At 40.3% G+C, this 23,067-nt stretch overlaps 1 protein-coding gene across 5 annotated transcripts; it reads right to left on the bottom strand.

Annotated features, from left to right (window-relative positions):
- Positions 1-1,540: 1,540 nt before the first annotated feature.
- Positions 1,541-15,490, bottom strand: CNBP (CCHC-type zinc finger nucleic acid binding protein). 5 transcript variants are annotated; one of them, XM_081096508.1, is made up of 5 exons: positions 14,980-15,490; positions 4,626-4,763; positions 4,426-4,518; positions 4,057-4,255; positions 1,541-3,410 (listed from the first exon to the last, which is right to left on the bottom strand). In XM_081096508.1, exons 2-5 carry the CDS (start codon positions 4,747-4,749, stop codon positions 3,293-3,295), a joined length of 534 nt encoding a protein of 177 aa, XP_080952634.1. In that variant the 5' UTR covers positions 4,750-4,763; positions 14,980-15,490; the 3' UTR covers positions 1,541-3,292. The 5 variants fall into 5 exon arrangements, with proteins under 5 accessions (XP_080952634.1, XP_080952636.1, XP_080952633.1 ...); XM_081096510.1 differs by having other exon boundaries at positions 4,647-4,763; positions 14,980-15,142; XM_081096507.1 differs by having other exon boundaries at positions 4,057-4,260; positions 4,428-4,518; positions 14,980-15,122.
- Positions 15,491-23,067: the final 7,577 nt, after the last annotated feature.

Genomic DNA, 23,067 nt, shown 5'->3' with positions numbered 1-23,067 from the left:
ATGATAAATGTTTCTATAAGATGTCTTAGAAATGTTCTGGCCGGTGCGTCAAGAGTGGTTAAGAGTGTCGGCCCAAGCACAGAAGGGTCAAGAGTTCAATCCCTGGCCCTGATCTGAGCACACATGAGAGGCAACCAACCAATTGATATTTCTCTCACATAGATGTTTCTCTGTCCGTACCCCCCCCCCCTCTTAAAAAAAAAAAAAAAAAGCAGTGGGAAAGAATATCCTTGGGTGAGGATTAACAAAAAGTAAATAAGAATAGATAAAAGTGTAATGTTGCCCTGGCTAGTTTGTCTCAAGTGATGGAGCGTCAGCCCAGACAAGGGTGGCAGGTTTGAAGGGCACATACCTTGGTTGCCTGGACTGGGACCAGGGATTGAGCCTGAAACCTAGATATGTGCCCTTTGCCAGAATACAACCTGCAACCATTCTGTCTTCAGGCCAGCGCTCTAACAGCTGAGCCAAACTGGCTAGGGCCACTTTTTAAAAAAAATGTTTTTACTGATTTCAGAGAGAGGGAGATAGAAACCTCAGTGATGAGAATCATCTATTAGCTGCCTCCTGCATGCTCTGTACTGGGATGGTGCCTGCAACCCGGACATGTGCCCTGACAGGGAATTGAATCGTGACCTCTTGGTTCATAGGTCAATGCTCAGCCAGAGCTATGCCAGCAGGGCAACATTACACTTTTAAACACTGTTAAAGCAAATTCAAGCTGAACCCAATAATAAAGTCTCTAGATCAGGAAACACGGGGGATATAAAATTGACACCATGTAGATCAGTAAACATAGGACATTCAAGAAAACTGTCTTCTTGGGGGGAAAAATCAAGGTTACAATTGTTGAGATTAAGAGACTAAAGGAACTTAACCAAATGCAATTTATAAACTCTGATTGAAGCTGGTTTGGAAAAACTGGCTATGTAGGACTTTCTGATCCTCTCATTTAAGTCATTGATAAAGCCTCTATTCTATTAGGTAAAAAGGCAACAAAACAGGGGTGCAAGAGCAAGATTAAGTCTTATCCTTTAGACAAGGCAAAATTATTTGTATTACCCCACTTACCTTTCCTTCATCAATCCCTTCAACCCATATTGAGAGAGAAATCCCCAATCTTTTACCTAGCTTACAGGGATGGGAATATCAGCAGAGATGAGAGAAACACAGGGGGAGTGGGTTCTTTCTAGTTCATAGCTCCTCAAGATTCTCCAAGTTCAGAATTAGATTTCTTAGCTATTGGTTCTAGTAATTAGCTTCATTTCCCTACAAAACATATTTTCATGTTGCACTTGCTCGGTAACTAAGGTCAATACAAATAAATGTTCTTATCAAAGGGTCTCAAAACAAAGGCTACTAGGCACAAATGCAGCCCAAAGAATGGTGTGAAGCAAAGTAGTTCTAAATATCTCATTTGCTATGTTTTGTTTTTGTACTTGAGGCCAGAAACCTTGGGGAAAAACAATCCCATGTACATGCACCACACCACCCCAACTCTAAATAGTACATATGACAACAGGTCTTCTGTTACATACTATGGTAGAAACCAAGATTATTAACATATTTAATGTGTTTAGTTAGCATCAGAGACAGCATGCTTAGTAAAAATAAAAAATGAAAGAGAAACATGTAAAACTGTATTCATAAGGAAATGAACCTGCCATGCCTTCTTTCTTGCCTGCTTTGGACTATTTGACAAAGTTTGAATTGGTACACAGCACAGGTGACATACCAACATCGTGGCACTGCAGTGATATACTATCACAAATTGACCAAACTCCACTCGAAGGATAAAAAATTCACGATAGATACAAGAAATCACATGACATTGTGAAGAGAAGAAAAAAAAACAAATCAGGAAATTATGCCACTAACTGTATTTAATTTAGTGGGGGGACAAAAAAGAATAGAGGACATAGGGTGGAAAGGACACTTGAGGTTCTAGGCTTTAGGTCGCTATACGTTTAAGCAAATGAACCTTCTAGTTAACTCATCTATAAAGTGAATTCTTTAAGCTAAATGATTTCCAAAGTCCATCTCAATGCTAGATCAGATCTTAGAAAAAGAAAAAAACAAGGAATCCAATATTTCAGATCCTTGTAAAGCCCAGGAAAAATACGAAATGCTAAAACATAGCAATGGTATTACAACTATTCAGTATCAACAATGAACTAAAGGGCACTATTACAATGGCACAGAAAGAAAATTAAATCTCTATATCCCTCAAAACAGACACCGAGGTAGTTAAGCCTATGTTTATATTTCTTCATTACTGAAGACATGACTGAGTTAATACACACAAAAAAAGTCCAAACTGTCAGCTTTCAGTACTCCACATTCCCTTCTTTAATATGGCATTTTGTACTATATACAGCAATGAAAATTTGAAACAAAAAGAACTTCAGTCAAACTCCCCTTCCTCCTCCAGCTTTATTGGATAGTTTAAAATTACATTTCTATTTTCTAGGACTTCAGTTGCTTTTTCCATCTGACTTTTAAAAACTGATTACATCAAATGAAACACAGTTGTCTAAGTGATATAGTATACAAAAATAACATCTTGATTTCTGTGAAAATGCATTTCTCTGCAATTCCTGAATAGCTCCAAATTATGCTTACTCTAAGCATAGATGTTTACTCTGGGTTTTAGATTTAGTCTTTGCAAAAAAATGTGTTCTAAACCTTTGCCATCACCATCTGCATATCCAGCATCAATGCTGCGTTAAGTGGTTCTTTTTTAGGCATTTATCCCGATTTTCCTCCCATAGACATTAACAGACATATTTGTCATTTTATTTTGTTTACTCCCACTCAACTGGATGTTCTATGTAGGGCCTGATAAAGATGTTACTTGATGTTACTTAATAGCTACTGAGGTCAGACAATCCAAGGCCATCATTATGCTAAAATTAAAGTTATTTATGGAAGCTCACAGACACTTCCAAAATTGGTTTTTACCTCCTACATGGGAACATATTTAACAAACCCAGAACGGGCTTACTGGTCTGATTCAATTCTTCCCATTCATCAATCCCTATTCACCAGTGGCATGGAAAGGGGGTTCTTTAACAAAGCATTATACATAACACCTCTACCAAACTAAACATAAACTTTTTTTGTAGTTAAATGCAGAAAGTCGATTTTTTTCCACCCCTTTCCTCCTTTTACATGGCAAGTAAAGCTCACTGGCCTGGGAGTAGCCTCTATCTGCCAACCTTTGGCCAGTGAAGAGGATTCAGAGAAAATAATACAACCATCAATCAGAAAAAGGAGGGGCGACAAAGGAAAATAATTAGGCTGTGGCCTCAATCGTGCATTCCCGTGCAAGGTGCCCTGATTCGCCACAGCGGTAACAGTTGACTTCACTTGTCTTGCTGCAGTTGATGGCTACATGACCAGTTTCACCACACCTAAAATAAATAAAAAATTTCACAATGGTGTTCAGAAAATGTAAAACTGTACTAAAGAAATAGTCATTGCACCCCGGGCTGGTGTGGCTCAGTGGCTGAGTGTTGACCTATGAACCAGGAGGTCAGGGTTCAATTCCCAGTCAGGGCACATGCCCGGGTTGTGGGCTCAGTACCCAGTTTGGGGCTTGCAGGAGGCAGCTGATCAAGGACTCTCTCTCATCATTGATGTTTCTCTCTCCCCCTCTCCCTTCCTCTCTGAAATACATAAAGTCATCGCAGAACAAAAAGCAATGACAAGTGAATCACCATATTTTTGTTTTCATGACACTAAGTCTTATCATTAACCCCTGATCTAAAAGCAAGAAGAAATTAGATAACAAAGCTACTCAATTGTGTAGCAAAACCACAAAATTAAAATTTTCACCAAAAGGGATAAACCAACATCAAAACCAAATTACAGGCCAAGATGTTATATCTTTATGCAAAATAATTTCTAGGATTTCACAGGTATGTACATCTCAAAGCTTTTACCATTCTTATTTTTAAACACTGAACTGATCCACAAGGTCATTCCATTTATAGCAAATTCATCTCTAAAACAGTATCTACAATGAGCATTACCTGCAGCAACATTCTAACGACTTACCGATAGCACTTCACTTTGGTGCAGTCTTTCTGAATGTGTCCAAACTCTCCACACGAATAGCACTTCTGCTCGTCTGCGTGGTCACAGTCACGAGCCAGGTGGCCTGGTTTGCCACAGTTGTAGCAGCATTGCTCTCGCTCTCTCTTGGGCTCCTTGCAGTCCTTGGCAATGTGGCCACCTCTACCGCAGTTATAGCAGGCTTCAACAATAAGAAAAAGAAGCAGACCAAGACTATAAAACCTTTATAAAATGTTGCTGTGTTTTAAACCATACAAATAGGAAACCTCAAGAGTGGGAAATCTTTCCAATGCTTTGTGCATGCTCACCTCTCCAAGTTCTAGAAGGATATGAGAAGTGTTAAATACTTACCATCCTCCTGAAGATCACAATCCTTGGCAAGATGACCAGACTCACCACAGCGGTAACAGATGTCTGGAAGAGATGAGGAAACAAACTGGAAACCTATTTTGGGTAGAAACAAACAAAAACAAAAAATTTTAACAAATTAGACCAGTCTTGATACTACTGAATATTCTAGTACTTCAAAATTTTTTATTTGACAAAAATACCTCTATCCGAGGTAAAACCACCTCTGCCACGGCTTCTCATTCCACGCCCACGGCCTCCACCGGTAGGGCATTCCCGGGCCCAGTGGCCAGATCGTCCACACTTGAAGCACTCATTGCTGCTCATGGCTGCAGTTAGATCTTCAAAATATTAAAAATGAGAACATTTAACCACTTGAAATTATTTTTAGCTTTTATTCCCTTTTAGTATGTTTTTGGATAACTATTCTGGGGGAAAAGCCAACAAATAATATTGCTTAGGAAAATAACCACACAACTATATGCTTAAGCATTATACACCTAATTATGAAATACATTAAAAGTGAATAAAGTAAAGCCTTATATATTTTCATATAATTGTCAAAAAAATAAGATTATGCATGTATAGATCAATACACAAAAGTTATTGATAGAGTGATGCAATTTTCAGCTTATCAATGAACACTCATTAAACAATTAGTAATATCTCATTCCAGATCCAACTTAAAGGACACATCTTCATGGTTGTAAGTCAGTAAACGTTATTTTGGGCAACTGGAAGTCATTTACTGGTAATAAAATTGGAATAACCCAAACCAATGGAGTTGTAGTGTGGATTCTGTGAGGGATAGGTGAAGAAAAATAATTTCTCTCTGTAACCTTAGCACCTAACAGTACCTAGTTATATTGAGCTCTTGCTTGAGTCTTCAGAGCAGATACATTTATAGACAGGCAGGATATAAATTTTCTCTATATAGAGGGTACAGTATGTTAAAAATATCAGAACAACAGCCCGGTTGGTGTGCTCAGTGGTTGAGTGTCGACCTATGAACCAGGAGTTCACGGTTCGATTCCCGGTCAGGGCACATGCCCAGGTTGCAGGCTTGACCCCAAGATGGGAGCCTGTAGGAGGCAGCCGATCAATGATTCTCTCTCATCATTGATGTTTCTATCTCTCTTTCTCTCCCTTCCTCTCTGAAATCAATAAAAATATATTTTTAAAAAATATAAGAAAAGCCGAAACCGGTTTGGCTCAGTGGATAGAGCGTCGGCCTGCGGACTGAAGGGTCCCAGGTTCGATTCCGGTCAAGGGCATGTACCTGGGTTGCGGGCATATCCCCAGTAGGAGATGTGCAGGAGGCAGCTGATCAATGTTTCTCTCTCATCGATGTTTCTGACTATCTCTCTCCCTTCTTCTCTGTAAAAAATCAATAAAATATATTTAAAAAAAAAAAAATATAAGAAAAACAACAAAGAAGTAAACCAACATGCTGATACCATCTAAAGAACTGGACCACTTATATTTTTTCTATTTTTCTCTTTTCAAATTTTTCTGTAATTTTATATTTAAAGCAAAACTCCTACCAAAGCAAGTGGATTTTATACTTTTTATATAACAATCTAAAAATAAACAGGCTATTCCTGGAACGAAATGGAAATGGAATGTTGCAGGACAAATTCCTAGTATAGTGGCTTTTAAAAAGGGACCTAGCTAAAAATAATGTAACCTTTACATTGCCATACTTCCACATCTAAACATTTTTACCCTTAAATTCCAGTGTCAAGCAATACACCAAGTTTTTTAAATACCCTCTCAAAGCCAAGTATAATAAGCACCATGATCTAGCAAAACGTACTGTTTCAATTAAAACGGACAGGATAGTGGAATCATCCAAACACACCAAAGCACCAAAAGTCAGTACATGGTACATACATGGTTCATCAAGTTGTAGAAAAATCTAGTGACCAAAAATTTAAGCTAATGTTAAGTTTCAAAAGCTTCCACTGTCATTTTTTTAAAAATGTCAGTGTCTACTTATCCTAACTCTGCAATCAGATGCAGTGTAAATTTTCTGAGGAATCTTTCTACCAACTCTTGCCACTTGTCATTATTTAAGAATCATGCAGATACATAATGTAAATTTCTAGTCAGGAGAAACCAGACAGTGAAGATTAAAAATGTTTTTTTGCAAAATTCGAGATTACGTTTGCTTTCTTTATTGATGTTAGTCTAATCATGTAAAGTGCTAATTTCCACTTGAAAAAACAGAATGAAAAAATGAGTGGCAGATAAAAATGATCACAGAAAAAAAGCTGATTATGGTACTTCATCCTTCTCTCATTCCTATTTTCTTCATTTTGCAGTTTACAAAATGAACTGCAGTTTACAATCTTCTCCAATTTACAGTCAGACCAATTTGAGCACATTTACCTATTGCTCTCAATGAGTTCTTTGCACAAAAACAATCACTACCTTATACAAGGTAATCCAGGCAATTTGAAAATTCCCAAGTATTTTAAAATTTAATACTTAAACAAGATACTATCTTTTAGAAAACATGACAATTCAATATTCAACATGCATTTTTAAAACTAAAGAAATGGCCCAGTTGGCATGGCTCCGTGGTTGAGAGTCAACCTATGAACCAGAAGGTAACGGTTCGATTCCTGGTCAAGGCACACAACACACCCAGGTTGAGGGCTCGATCCCTAGTGTAGGTGAGCAGGAGGCAGCTGATCAACAATTCCCTCTCATCGTTGATGTTTCTATCTCTCTCTCCCTCACTCTTCCTCTCTGAAATCAATAAAAATATATTTTTTAAAAAACTGTTTAAAACTAAAGAAACGATAGTTTGAGTAACCCCCACTTTAAGACTGTTGCTTTAAAATAATCTATTTATTTCATAATAGTAAAGTAAAAGTAAAACATGTTATAATGAATCATCAGATTTTTGTCAGTGGAATAAAGTCAGTAGTTAAAATTTTAGGTTTACTTTCTGCACAGAAATATTAAAATTAAGCTACTCAATGACCGATTAACCTATATATAGATTTTTCATGAACTCTTTTTTTCTTCTCCATTCATGGGACCCAGATTCAAAATGAACGGAGAAAAAAGAAATGACAGGAAAAGTAGTATTTTGGAGAGCAGACAATTAGCTAAAGTAACTCTCAGATGAACAAAACACTCTACTTCCTCCTACCCGAATTCCTAACTGAAAGTTGGTCAAAATGTGATTTCTCTATGAACTACAATTTTAGGAAAAGCAGTATTTCTCCAATTAGATTGCAATTAAACTATTCTGCAAAACAGACATGAACAGTTTAGTGGCAAAAGCAGGACTTTATACACTGAAACTTGTTTTAGATGTTTTGTGTTCACATCAACAAATTTTATTCTCACATAATTAAGGTTTTGAAAAAGCTCACTAGCTCCCTACCCGGTTTGGCTCAGTGGATAGGGCGTCAGCCTGTGGACCCCAGATCTGATTCCAATCAAGGGCACATGCCTGGGTTGTGGGCTTGATCCCCAGTAGGGGGCATGCAGGAGGCAGCCAAGCAATGATTCTCGTCATTGATGTTTCTCTCTCTCTCTCTCCCTCCCTCTCTGAAATCAATAAAAATATATTAAAAATAACTAAATAAACCCACTAAATCTTAAAGGTAAAGAAAACATTAATTTCATTAATATTTCAAAGACCTATCATCAGTAGGGCACATCCCAGTGGGGCTCAGGTAATGTGTATGCAACCTGCCTTCTCCCCTTTGGCTCAAACACAGCCAATCAGCTGGTCTACATTTTCATTCAGCTCCTTGTAATATATCTTCCTTACTTATTCCTAATATGTTTTAGAGCAGCAGTCGCCAACCTTTCGGACCTCACGACCACCAGTGGTCTGCAGACCACCAGTTGTCGACCATTTTAGAGTCATGCTGCTTATCCTGGCGGGATGGGAGTTGGGAGAGGTCCCCTATCCTAATCATCATATACAGATTGCATTTAGCCAAGAGGTCTTTAAAGAATTTCATGCTATTCCTTAGGAAAACTAGAGACAGTAAAGTAAGACAGAACTGAGACTTCAGGCTTCGTGATTCTCAAGGCCTATGACTGCTCTTGGCTAGAATTTTGCTGCACTCTCCTGCCTCTGCCCCCTCCACCTGTCACAACCTTTTCCAACCTTCAAGGGCCAACTTAAATGCCAACTCTATAAAAAAATCTGACATCTCCCAGCCTGGAACTCTCCTTCCTATTAAGACCCAGGACAGTTTGTTAATATCTGTCTGATGGCACTACCATATTTGCCTTTTATCACATTCCTTTAGGGCAGAGACCAAGTAATGCATTATTGAATCATCACAACACTCCATGATTATCCTTTAGTAGTTATATAACTCAGTATTTTAACTGCTTTTGGCCAGGGGTGGTGTGTGTATGTGTGTGTGTAAGGCCTAAGAGTCATTTGCTAAATGAAACAAATTGTGTTTCTTGTATAGACCCAATCCAATCTAATTTGAGTACTGACAATAAAATACCTAAATTCTTGCTATCAAAAGTCACTGTACCATTAGTTTAAAGCAGCAATTTCCAACCTTTTTCAACTAATGGCACATGTAAAATAATTACTAAAATTCTGCAGCACACCAAAAAATATACTAATTGAGACAGGTATTGCATGTTTTAAAAATTCTCAGGGACTAGCTGGTTTGGCTCAGTGGATAGAGCTTCAGCCTGCGGACTGAAGGGTCCTGGGTTGGATTCCGATCAAGGGCACATGCCCGGGTTGTGGGCTCAATCCCCAGCAGAGGGCATGCAGGAGACAGCCGATCAATGATTCTCTCATCATTGATGTTTCTATCTCTCTCTCCCCCTTCCTCTCTGAAATCAATAAAATATATAAAAATTCTTAGGGTACACCAGCTAAAAAATTGCTAGTTTAAAGCAACAATGTCTTTTCAAGTAGGTACCCAATAAGGATGGACTTCCACCACTCTAAACTCAAGAATATTTCAGACTATCTAATAAAATCTCCTATGTAACAGAAACTTTTCACTCCATGTTACTAAAAAGTTAGCAGCCAAGCCAGGACCCCTAACTTGCCACCGAGGCTCTTCCTATTACTCCAAGAATTCACAGCCTCAGTAATATTTTACAGAATGCTACAAAACACACATACATGCTAACTTGTAAGACAAAATACAGCTATTTTCACTGTTGTCAGGCAGTTAGGAGAGCATATATTTTCTTCCTTTTGCTGCTAAAAATCATAGCAGTATCTATACCAATGTATCCTTACACAGCAAGATTTGGGGACCATAAATAACTCTGGATTAACCATCTGACCCAGCTTAAGGATCTGTTTGCTGTGTTACCTCAGGCACTTGACCCCCTCTCCTGTCCTTATTTGGAAAAGGATGATAAAACTGATCTGTGATGAGAACTGTTGCTAGGTGTCTAGTGCTTAATAGATTCTAAATTTTAAAAACTGCAAGGGTTTATGTCCTCTACTTATACAGTTTCTTTTCCATTTCTCCCCCAATTAAGTTAGACTGCTTAAAAGTAGATAAAGCTCAGTCTAATATCTATATAGCAGGCTTAGAGCAGGCTAACTCTGCATATACTCAACTCTCCCATCTCAAGTCTACTTCCAGAATGGAATGAAGAGAATTATAGCCCTAGCTGGTTTGGCTCAGTGGATAGAGCTTCAGCCTGCGGACTGAAGGGTCCTGGGTTTGATTCCGGTCGAGGGCATATGCCTGGGTCAAGGGCTTGATCCACAGCAGGGGGAGTAGAGGAGGCAGCCGATCAACGATTTTCTCTCATCACGGATGTTTCTGTCTCCCACCCCCTTCCTCTCTGAAGTCAATAAAAATATATTTTTTAAATGACTTGGGCTTAATGTGATTTAATCAGTTATGCCCAACTTAAAAAAACGAGAATTATAAATGACTTCATGTTTTCAACAGATTACCTGCTTTCATTTCTATTTTTGTGTGTTAAATTTTCATGACACAAACCACACCTAAAGATGGTAAAAGCACAGAGAAATGCCGAAACCGGTTTGGCTCAGTGGATAGAGCGTCGGCCTGCGGACTGAAAGGTCCCGGGTTCGATTCCGGTCAAGGGCATGTACCTGGGTTGTGGGCACCCCCCCGGTGGGGGATGTGCAGGAGGCAGCTGATCGATGTTTCTCTCTCATCGATGTTTCTAACTCTCTATCTCTCTCTCTTCCTCTCTGTAAAAAATCAATAAAATATATTAAAAAAAAAAAAACACAGAGAAATCAGGCAACAGTACTAAAAGCAGCCAAGATACTGCTTGAAAAGATTGAAGATTCACTGTGAGGGGCCATGTACTGTAAACTAAGAGACCTATTTTACAGGTTTTGCACTCATTTAGGCTTTAAGATTTAAATCCTGGTATTGGTATCAAAACACAAATGGTTATACTTATTTGTCTTCATTAATGTTAGTAACTGAACCATATTTTTGGTTCTAAGAACAAAGCCAATAAACTACTTAAATCTTAACAGTACATGCCCAAAACTAACAATGAGTTCCGTAACTCATTCCACAAATACATTAAAAAAAAAGGGAGCAAAAGTGTGTATGTGTGTGTGATCTGGCTAGCTTTATTTTTCTATATGATTTTCCTAACACAGCTATATATACTCACATATGCTCTATCTCTAGTTATTTTAACCTTAGGTTTATCCCTGACTCATCCAACATTGTTGACCTAATTGCATTTAGACCACAGCAGAGCTTTAGTCCCATGAATGTACCCACTCATTTTTATGCTCTAATGAATCAGTTTAGTGTTCCAACAAGTTACTAAAACACTTCAGACTATTAGCAAAAACATACTACAGATGATAAGCTCGAAGGAAGTTACATTGTATATTACCTGCATTCTGACCAGAATAATGGAGAACAAAGTACAAAACTGGGAGCAATTCTATGTTCTTATCTTGGTTCCTGCATTTACTGCATGACCTTGATTAGTATTTACATATACTGCTGTCTGCTCTCGTTACCCCGAAGGGTTTTAATTAATAGCTAAATATCTACTATGAGTCAAGGGTTAATAAACATGTTATCTATAATGCTCACAACCCTGCAAGTTATATACTCTTGCTCCCATTTTACTGACAAAGAAACGGGAGATCTGAGACCAAGAGACTTACTCAAAGCCTTATCCTGTAACGAGAAAGTTCTCAAGTCAGCATTTCAAGTCTTCTGCAGAGTCCTTTGCTAGGGTTAAGTGGTAATAAAGTACAGGAAGAATATACCAATTCACTCCCTACTTCAAAAATATTATACAGCATATTACTGCTATATAGCAAATAACTGTAAACCACATGTTCACAAATTTTAATGCAGTTATCTGTTCTAAAGTTCTACATTTAAAATATACTTCAAAACTCTGCCGAAACCGGTTTGGCTCAGTGGATGGAGCGTCGGCCTGTGGACTCAAGGGTCCCGGGTTCGATTCCGGTCAGGGGCATGTGCCTTGGTTGCGGGCACATCCCCAGTGGGGGATGTGCAGGAGGCAGCTGATTGATGTTTCTCTCTCATCGATGTTTCTGGCTCTCTATCTCTCTCCCTTCCTCTCTGTGAAAAATCAATAAAATATATTTAAAAATATATATATATATATTGTTCAAAACTCTACATTTAAAAATCCACAGCCATAAATGAATTCAGTGTACCATTACACAGCTTTCCTGAATTTTAAGCCAAGACAGATTTTCTTAACCTTCAAGGTATAACTTAAAGAGTGCCACCACGGACCCAAAGACTGGCAACCTGATTTCTTTTTTAATTTATTGATTTCAAAGAGAGAGAGAAGTTAATTTTTTGGTTGCTACCTGTATGTGCTCTGACCAGATATCAAACCCACAACCTTGCTTATTGGGATGATGCTCTAACCAACCTACGTACCCAGCCAGGGCTCGCGGCAACCTGATTTCACCCACTAATGCTCTCATTTGCAATTATGGAACACCAGGTAATCACTGCACTATACCCTCATACTTCTAATTAATAGACTCCATTGGCTTACAACTTGAATTTTGGTGGCCACAAGCTCTCATTTTATTCCAGAAGCTTTTTACTTACAACATGAAAATGGTGCAGTTTACTCCAGTATCCTTACTGCAACAGCATCTGACACTGCCAGAATAGTTCTATTAAGTAAGATGGTATAGAAAGAGCATTCTCCACATAGCAGGCCAGGATGCCTTGGCATCAGTCTCCTGGCTCTCCACTTACTGTCAGGAGGCCATGAAGAGGAGAGGAGCCAATATTAAAAAAATAAAAAAACTCTCACGTCTGCAGGGGGAAAAAGCAAAAGCAAAATCTCTTGTGGTCAAGTGTTTAACCAACAGATCTATTTTTCCAATTACAGGAACACCTCATATACATTGTAGGTTTGGTTCCAGATCACAGCAGTAAAGTGTTTTTAATCTTTTTGCTGGAGGGTCTTGTTTTCTTTTATATATATATTATATATATATGTATTTTTTTTATTGATTTCAGAGAGGAAGGGAGAGAATAACATCAATGATGAGAATCATCCATCGGCTGCCTCCTGCACGCCCTCCACTGGGGATCTAGCCTGCAACCCAGGCATGTGACCTTGACTGGAATCGACCCAGGACCCTTCAGTCTGCTCTCTCCCCTGAGCCAAACCATCCAGGGCGGGTCTTGTTTTCAATTTGTAAAATCATAACATCTGCTGCAATACAGTGACTTGCCATAAAGTGAGGTATGCCTTAAGTCGAATTGTGGCTCTATTGCTTGTAGCACTGATTTGGTACCTTCCCATGTACATACCACATATTCTTATTAGATTTTAAAAGATAAAAAAAGAATAGTCATAAAATCACATTACAAAACCATTTATGATACCTTAAGAAAGGTATCACTCTGCCTGTTCCAGGAATTCAAATGCTGGTGTAAAAACTGACCCTTGATTTTCCACCAATTTGGCTCCTACGGTTAGCTTTTTTAAAAATACTGTTGCCAAGAGTTGCAATTTAGAAAGAAAAATTCTTTGTCCAGCTCTTGGGATCTAATACATTATTCCTTTTATATTCCAGCACAGAGCTCCCTGAAGGCAAGAATCAGGTTCAACAAGCTGAAGAGCATGCCCCGATGTATGTGGCACTTCGAAGGTGTTTGATTAAGCCATAATCAGTGATTTTTTAGAAGTATTTGAAAATAATTGCTTTTTGGGGGGCGGGGGGGGGGCAAAGAGGTAGGAACTTCATTCCATACATTTTTTAAAACCTTCAAATCCTAACTTGCAATTTATGGTGCTTAAGCAAAAAAGGAACAACGCTGTTGATTTAGTTGATTAAAGAGATACCGTTGAGGAAATTAACTGGTTATGTTTCTCTCTAAAACTGGGTCATACAACTGGAAAAAAGAAAAACCTATTTTAAAAAACTTGAAATTTGGGGGCAAGATGATGTAATTAATCCTCCTTCACCTTAAAAGAAACAAAAAATGAAAACAGACTTTTACACACTATCTGAAGTCATAATGAGCGATGTTTTCTTTTTCTAAGACCCCTTCCCCCCCTCCCCCCCCAAATGTCACTTCCTTGGAAGTGCCCCGTGTGTCTAAGGCCACGTGGTTAACATGTGGCAACAAGCAAAATCCTTACCCGTCATACAATTAACATCATGAGAACCCAAATGCGGGCCACGATGCCTTTATAGTTTGGAAAATCCAGACGGAGGCTGGCTAATTAACCACGTCTCACTGTTAGATTCAACAGTATCGGTTTCCTTAATCCAATGAACGATGCTATGATTTTGGAGGTTTAGCCATTTGTTCCCCTCTGATAATGAGATTTTTTTTTTAAAGGCCCCTCTAACTTAAATAGTGTTGATTCGTGAAAGCGAGCCCTAACTGCCCCTTTTCGAAGTGTAAGGTAAGACAAGTACATTAAGGCTTGGCTATAAAAATTCAAGCGTCGGGAAGCTATCCAGTATGGAGAGTGTGATTCCAGGCTTTCGGGCCTCCCGGCGGAGAGGACCACCCCCCACACGCCACAACTTCCTCCAGGACCCTTTCCTGGGCCCACCCCGCACCCCTGGCACATGGCCCGCCGGCCCATTACACCAGCACGTGGCCTGCATTAGGGGCCCAGCCCCATCCCCCTCCCTCCGCACTGAGGCCTTTTCCCACCACAAGGCCTCCTTTGAAGAAGTTCCCGCCAAAACGACCCTCCGTCCCGCAGCCCGAGACCCTCGAAGGCTTGGAGCCTCGGTCCCAAGAGCGCACGAGCCAGGGCCTCGTTGGCTGTAAAGGCTGTGGCCTGGGGTGCGGCCTTCGCCCCGAGAGCGGTCACGACGCGCGGGGACCCAGCTTCCCAGGACGGAAGGAAGGGCGAGAGGGTACCCCGACTGCAGGAGGCCGGAAACTTGGCCCGGAGACGGCGGGGGCAGCCGAGTTTCCCGCCTGACGCAGCAGCGGAAAAGGCTCGAGTGAGGCCGCCATCGCCGCCTCACCGCTCCCTGCCCTCTTCGTCCACCTCGGACACGGGCCCGCAGCGCGGCTTTCCCCTCCCCTCGCTCCCGAACCTCACCTTCTGCGTCTGGGCAGACCCGCCGCGACGGAGAATGCGATGCAGGCCGAGGGAAGCGGCTCTCAAGGTAGCGGCTGTTTATTTTCAGGAGGGTCCTTGCCTGCGCCACACGCTGGTCTGCACACGGCCCCACACACGCCGCTGCGCACGGCTCTCCGCCGCCTCGCCCACGCGGCCAATCAGTGCGCACGGCGCGGGCGGCCAATCAGAGCCTCTCGCTGGGAAGACGGCGCAGCCCGAGGGCGGGACGGGGCCGCGCGGGGCTGTTTTCGTCCGCGCCCTTCGGTCTTTCCGGCGGCTCTCCGCGCGCGTGGCCCTTATTTCCCGACTTTCCGGTCGCCGTCCCCTCCCGCGGCCTTCTCGCTGATTCCACGCCCCGCCGGGCCGGGGGGAGGGGTGGCCAGCCTGTGTGTCCCGGCCTCGGCGATCTGTCCCATCCGCTCGCGAGGAGGGACGCCAGGGGACGGGTCTGGGATGAGCGTGGGCCCGGGACAAACTCCTTCCTCTCCGTGGGCTCCGGAAAGAGTGTCGGCCCTTCGACCCCTGCCCTGGCCGCGCCTTCAGAGGCGGGCCCCGGTCCGCGATCCATCAGCCTGGGGGGAAGTGGTCTGTCATGTCACAAGAGGCTGGGGCTGTCGGCCGCAGGCCCTGAGGTGTGTTGGAGTGTTTGTGAGCCAGGGCAGCGCCCAGAACTGCCTGCTTTCACCTGTGGGTCCCGCATACCCGCCTCAAAGTCAGTGGCCGACCAGGGAAAGGCGCCAGGTTGGGGAAGGTGCGAAGATAGAGGATGGCGCTGAGGCTTACCGCCTCCCAACAGACCTGGTGCCCGGTTTAGAATATTTGTGAACGTTCCCTGCGACCGAAAGGTGGAAGAGTGAGTGCTAGGGGCTCCATCTAGCCTGGGCTTTCACAACCAGAATTGATGGGCCTTCAGACCTGGTGTTCTCTCCAAAAGAGATTGCATATATATATATATATATATATATATATTCATATTCATAGGTACTGTTAAGATGACATCAACTTAAGTTGTTTAATGTGAACTAAAGAATTAGAGAGTCTTGCATAATTTTCGTGTAATGAAAAAGGAAAGGCCCCGCCTGCGTGGCTCGGTGGCTGAGCATCGACCTACAAACCAGGAGGTCACGGCTGGGTTCCCAGTCGGGTCCCAGGCCCGGGTTGTGGGCTCAGTCTCCAGTGTGGGGCGTGCAGGAGGCAGCCCATCGAAGGTTCTCTCTCATCATTGATGTTTCTTTCTCTACTCACTTCCTCTCTGAAATCAATAAAAACATATTAAAAACAACAACAACCAAGTGTCATCTCCAGCCTCTTGAACGTTAAAAGGTCCTGGAAGTACTATAGTCTCTTAGACACTTAAAATGCAGCTTGAGATCAGTATGCAACCCATGTTGTTGGCTGGTTTATCCCAGCAATGTCCATTTTATCCTTTAGTGACTATCCTATTCTTTGCCCTAGTTTCAACTCATTGAATCCTTCCCGCCTCAAGGTAGTGTGGCTTTTGAAATCATGTTTGTGAGGAGACAGTAAAGTAGTTAAGAGCACAGATATTAAGGGTCGGGTATTAAACCTGGGTTCAAATCACTAGGGCTTACTTAGTTATTGTAAAGCATTTAACAGATTGTCAACATAAAGAGGGAATGGACTTTAATTTTTAAAAATATTTTTAAGTTGAAGTCTTGAGACCTGCTTTTTTAAAAAAAATTTAAATATTTATTTCAGAGAGGAATGGAGAGGGGAGAAGCAGAGATGAAACATCAATGATGAGAGAGAATCATGGATCGGCTGCCTCCTACACACGACACGAGATCAAGCCAGCAACCTAGGCACGTGCTCTGACTGGGAATCAAACCATGATCTCCTGGTTCATAGGTCCATGCTCAACCACTGAGCAACACCGGCTGGGCAAGGGAATGGACTATTTTAAAGACTAATGGTCTTTTTAAACTTTTTGTTGACTAACACAATTTAAACAACATTTTAAAATTCAGAATAAAAAGGCCCCATTTCCAATAAGATTGAATTGTCTAGCACTTGATGTATTGAGTTGTAACACCAATAATATAACTGTTTTGTTACCAATAAGCTTACACAGCTTTGTAGATTTCCCCTCTCTGACTGATTAATATTTATAATATCTTGAGGTAAGGAATAGTAAGTATAATTGCAGACATTTTAGTAGTGCTTTCCTAAGTGAGTCAGTGTAATGTGTCAAAGGTTCAGAAATAGCCAAAATAAAACCAAAGAGTCACTAAAGTAGTAATTGGTAAAAATTTACAGTGCACATGCCAAAAAGACAGTTTATAAACTAGGAGCACTCAAATGAGCTGCAGGGATTTACCGTTACAAAGCAGCTTATGCAGTGAGAAAATCGTGTTTTTGCAGTGATTGGTAATTAAGCTGAATTAATGACTAAACTGGTTTGATCTGCTCAGGGAGTCTTCAGTGTTGGTCTCTGTTTGCCTTTAATTTTAACAAGTGCAAGAGGCTAGGTAGGCAGTCCACCTTGGGTGCATCCATGCCATACTAGGAAGACAAAATTGTCTTAAGAAACATAAATTAATATTTCCTGGCTTGACTTTTGTTTACAATTCCAACCATAGAGCTACATAAATGTTTGCTATTCAAGGACGAATGTTCCTAGTATTTTTTTTAATGAGGGTGGGTGTGAAATAGAGACACTGGACATAGTGTTCTTCTATAGGATTTAAAAGACTTAAAGAGAAGGAATGGAAATATAATGTAATCTTTGCTGCTTGGCTTTGGGAGTAGTAATAGCTAATGGCTCTTCTCTACCTGGCATCCGGCTTTCCATAATGACTATTATTAATAGAACCAAACTGATCATGAGGCAGTCTGACTATCTCCAGAGAAGGTCTATGATGGGATTTAACTCCATTTACTCGTGCTGCCTGGATATGCCCTTGGGCACACCTATTCACAGAGACATTTAAAAATAAGAAAGAAAGAAAAAAAATCCACTAAAAAGATAAACTGCCAACTGTATTTGAAGAAAGGTTCCTGTTATATTTTCCTCTTCTGTAAATTTGGCTGTTTTTTAAAATATATTTTTATTGATTTCAGAGAGGAAGGGAGAGCGAGATAGAAACATCAATGATGAAAGAGAATCAATAATCTGCTGCCTCCTGTATGCCCCACACTGGGAATCAAGCCCGCAACCTGGGCATGTGCCTGTGACGGGAATTGAACCTGGGACCTTTCAGTCCATAGGCCAATGCTCTATGCACTGATCCAAACTGGCTAGGGCAGTAAATGTGTTTTATCCCCCTCCTCCCCTCGTGTTCAGTCTTACCCAGTTATTGTGCTCAACAATGTAGTGATTACAAAGGTGACTAGTTAAGTCACAGGCCTTGCCCGTACATAATCTTGTAGGATGACAGGGCCATAAGAAAGTATTAAGAGAACCAACTAAAATGCTATGATTCAGCATGATTCAGGATTTCTTAAAATTCGTACCAGTTGAATAGCAATACTTGCCAACTCTTGATTTCTGCTAAAGAGCTCAACTGCATAGTGTATGCCTTAGCTTCTGCTGATAAAAGGAAAGGAAATGGTATATATCCTTTAAAACTCCTCCATGTCTTATCTCAGCCAGCAGGAAAATAATCTGTGTGACTTAGAATGTTTGCAGCTAAGGTTAAGAAAAATAAATTACTTCCACCTATCCTGCCCATTTCTGAAGCAGAAACATAGTTTACTAAGCTAAATCCTGAAATTGGCATCAGTTATACTAATAAGTAGCTAATAGTATAAAGTTTTATAACAGTGCCTAGCATAGAGTAATATCTACTCGTGTTATCCATTATGACTGTTATTGTTACTTATTGAGTGCTTACTATATGCCAGGCATTGTTTATAGCCTCTTTATTTTATTATTCTATTTTTAAATATGTTTTTTATTGATCTCAGAGAGGAAGGGAGAGAGACAGAACATCAATGATGAGAGAGAATCATTAATCAACTGCCACCTGCATGCCCCCTACTGAGGATCGAGCCCACAATCTGGGCATGTGTCCTGACTATGATGTCCTGGTTCAAAGGTTGATGCTCAACCATTGAGCCACACCAGCCAGGCTATAACCTTTTGATATGTTTTCACAATATCCCCATGAGGAAAAAAGTCCAGAGGATTTAAGTAATCTGTTAAAGGTAATAGAGTAAGTAAATGACAGGACACGCTTCAAACAGAGGCAGAATGCTTAAACACAAAGCTTCCAGCATCCCAGTAGTTACTGAGACCTAATCCTACAATTTCCCATTGACTCCTTAAAATGATATGTAGGGAATGCTAACTAATGAAAAGGAAAATGTGAAACACTGATGAATAACTTAGCATTCCACCCTGATCTGCGTGGCTCAATTGAGCTTCAACCTATGAACTGGAGGATTGCTGGTTCGTTCTGGTCAGGGCACATGCCCAGGTTTCGGCCCAATAACTATTCTTTTTTTTAAATTATTGTTTTATTGCTTAAAGTATTACAAAGAGTATTACATATGTCTCCTTTTTTTCCCACCCTTGACAACCCCTGACCTCCCCTACCCCCCAGTGTCCAATAACTATTCTTAAAAAAATAAGTAGGTGTTCCATGTTGACTTTGCCCTCTGTGACCTCAAATTGAAACTGTCTCTACTGCTGCAAACTAACTGGTAAGAGAAAAACTTTATTTGCAAATAATTTTAAAGTAAAACTACCCATTCATTTTCATTTATTTATTTTGTCCTCACGTGAGAGAGAGTAAAAGGAGGGAAGGAGCGAGTGGGGAGAGAGAGAGAGACATCCATTGATTAGCTTTCACAGGCGCCCTGACCTGGGTGGGGATCAAACATGCAACCCAGGTACATGCCCTTGATAGGAATTAAAGCGGGCCAATGCTCTAACCACTGAGAAACTCCAGCTAGGAAGATGCATTCATTTTTAAAAAGTAATTTCTTATTAAGCACTTACATTATTGAAACTTTGAAATAGGTAGGAATAGAAAAATAACATGTTTAAATCATTTCCAAATACTATTTTGACAGGATGTCTTAAATTATTCTTTGAGACAGTATTATAAAATGTACAATTTTATCATGTAGCTCTCATAATTTACAAAATAATGTAATTGATTTTCAAAGATTAAATTGACAGCTCATATTATTGGGTGAATTAGAATCTAAGATCAAGAATATTTAGTCTAATCTCAGAGTATTTAGTCTAATCCCCTCATTTTAAATGAGAATAGGAGACCTATAGAGTTGCAGAGTTCCTACAAGTCCCAAAAAGAACTGATTTTTTTTGTTGCATTTTTTGGACCCGTGTTTTTAACCCACATATCATAAGGGACTGTTAGCTATACTCATAACCTGATTAATCCAATCAATTGCAGTGGTGGTAAGAAAAGGAGAGTCAAAATCTAATCTATACATTTGTTTCCTATATCTCCAGCCCTTTTCTTTGGAAATTTAAACAAATGGACATTTTGTTTATAAATTAATCATGTGTTTGGAAAGGATGAATCAGTAATCAATTTCTCAATCTTGAGAGCTGTACTCAGACTTCAATTTAAGGAACATTAACTTTAGACTGTAAATTTTTTTGCTAGGAAAATATCTTTCAATTATGCATTGTAACTACAAAAGAGAACATTTGAATTTATATACCTGGCAATAGAATGGCTTTTAAGCAATTCAAATATTAGAGATACAGCTAATGTTCCCTTTAACCTTCTTCACCCCAAGTCCCACATTTTTTCTTTCCTCCTGATATAAAAATTGTGTATATCCTCCTGGTCTATTTTATATGTATATTAAAAATTATTTATATATAAATACATATCAAACCCTACACGAACAATTAAAATTTTACATAAATAGTTTATCTGTTCACTAACTTGTGTTCCCTTACATTTACCAGAACATAATAGCCACAAAGCAAAGACTTTGTCTGGTTTTGTCTATTTTCTGCTGTATTTCCAGGTTCTAGAACAGCTACATATACAGGAGAGGCATTTAAATATTTTCTGAATAAATAAATATCAATCTGTACTTTGCTTCTCAAGTTTGATATTGTGCTTCTTTTTTTAAAATCCTCATCCAAGGATATGCTTATTGATGAGAGAGAGAGAGAGAGAGAGAGAGAGAGGGAGAGAGATGCCTTGACCAGGTTCAAACCCTAATCCTAGGTATGTGCCCTGACTGGGAATCAAACCCACAATGTTTCAGTGTACTGGATGACAACTCCAACCAACTGAGCCACACCAGCCAGGGCTGATATTGTTATATATATCTCTACACTAATAAAAGAGAGAAATGCAAATTGGTGTCACTCCACTACACCCACCAGCCAATCACAGCAACTATGCAAATTAACCCAACAAATATGGTGGTTAATTTGCATACGCAGGCTCAGAGGAGCGAAGACTGAAGAGACCTGGCTTCTCTGCTGTGGCAGCGGAGAAGCCAAGCCTCGTTGCGGCTGCAGTGGAGAAGCCTAACCTTGAGGCTTGGCTTCTCTGCTGTGGCCGGACCAAAGGCCTGGGTCCCGGGTGCCAGAGGAAAACCGGTGCCAGCAGCCAGGGGAAGGAAGACTTATTGCGTGAATCTTCGTGCAACGGGCTTCTAGTATATATATATATATCTTATCTAGTTCACTATTTTTTCTGCTGTGTATTATAAATATATTATATTGTATTTAGCCATTCACCTGTTGGAGGACATTCATGTTTTCTACATGGACAAGGTTGTAATAAGCACCCTTGTATACAGGCCTGCTCAGGACATGTGGAAGAGTCTCCCAGAGTATACAAACCCAGAAGGAAAATGGCTGGGGCAATGAAAGGTGTGTATTTTAAATATCTCTGGGTGTCTGCCATATTACTCTCAAAAGTGACCATACCAAATTATACTCTCAGCAGTGGATAAGGGCATCATGTTTTTGAAATTTTTGCTAACACTTTATATTTTGAGATTAATTTTTTGCCAATCTAGTGGATGAAATAAGCTGTCTCTTTTTTGTTTGTTTTTATTGAGATAATAGTAGATTCACACATAGTTGAAAGAAGTAATACCAAGAGATCCACATATCCTTTACCCAATTTCCCCCAATGGTAACATCTTGCAAAAGTATAGTATAATATCACAACCAGGATATTAAAATCGATACAGCCCACCAATTTTGTTCAGATTTTCCCAATTTTACTTGTATTCTGTGTGTGTATTTTATTCAGTTCTATACAATTATATCTCATGTGCATGTAGGTCTGTACTCAAGGTGCAGAACAGTTACACCGCCACATGATTCACTCCTAATTGCCCTTTTACAGCCACCCTACTTTCCTCCCACCCTCTCCTTCATTCCTAATCCTTGTTCTCCATTTCCAAAATGTTGTCCTTTCAAAAATGTTACATAATGGAATCATGCAGGATGTGACCTTTCATGATTGAGTTTGGTCACTCAGCATGCTTTCCTGGAGTCACTGAGTTGTGTGTATCAACAGTCCATTCCTGACACAGACAATAGGGTGCTGAAGACCTGGGGCAGGGGTGGGCTGGAGGGAGAGAATGGGGGGGTGGGGGGGGGGAGAAGAGGACATATGTAAAACAATAAAGATTTATTTAAAAACAAAAAACAGGCCGAAACCGGTTTGGCTCAGTGGATAGAGCGTCGGCCTGCGGACTGAAGGGTCCCAGGTTCGATTCCGGTCAAGGGCGTGTACCTGGGTTGCGGGCACATCCCCAGTGGGAGATGTGCAGGAGGCAGCTGATCGATGTTTCTCTCTCATCGATGTTTCTAACTCTCTATCTCTCTCCCTTCCTCTCTGTAAAAAATCAATAAAATATATTAAAAAACAAACAAACAAACAAAAAACAGTCCATTCCTTATTATTGAATAGTGTTCCATGGTATGGATGGGCCAGTTTGCTTAACTATAATCCATGGAAAGATTCATATTGTTTCCAGTTTTGGGCTATTACAAATACAACCATGAACATTCATGTACAGTTTTGGGGTGTGAACATGAATTTTCATTCATTATCTCATTTTTTCAATTAGCATTTCCCAGATTACCAG

This window comes from Myotis nattereri (assembly GCF_964212035.1).
Source record: "Myotis nattereri genome assembly, chromosome: 8".
Classification (NCBI taxonomy): domain Eukaryota; kingdom Metazoa; phylum Chordata; class Mammalia; order Chiroptera; family Vespertilionidae; genus Myotis; species Myotis nattereri.
Note: the sequence above shows the minus strand (reverse complement) of the source record. Positions and strands in the feature narration are given on the sequence as shown.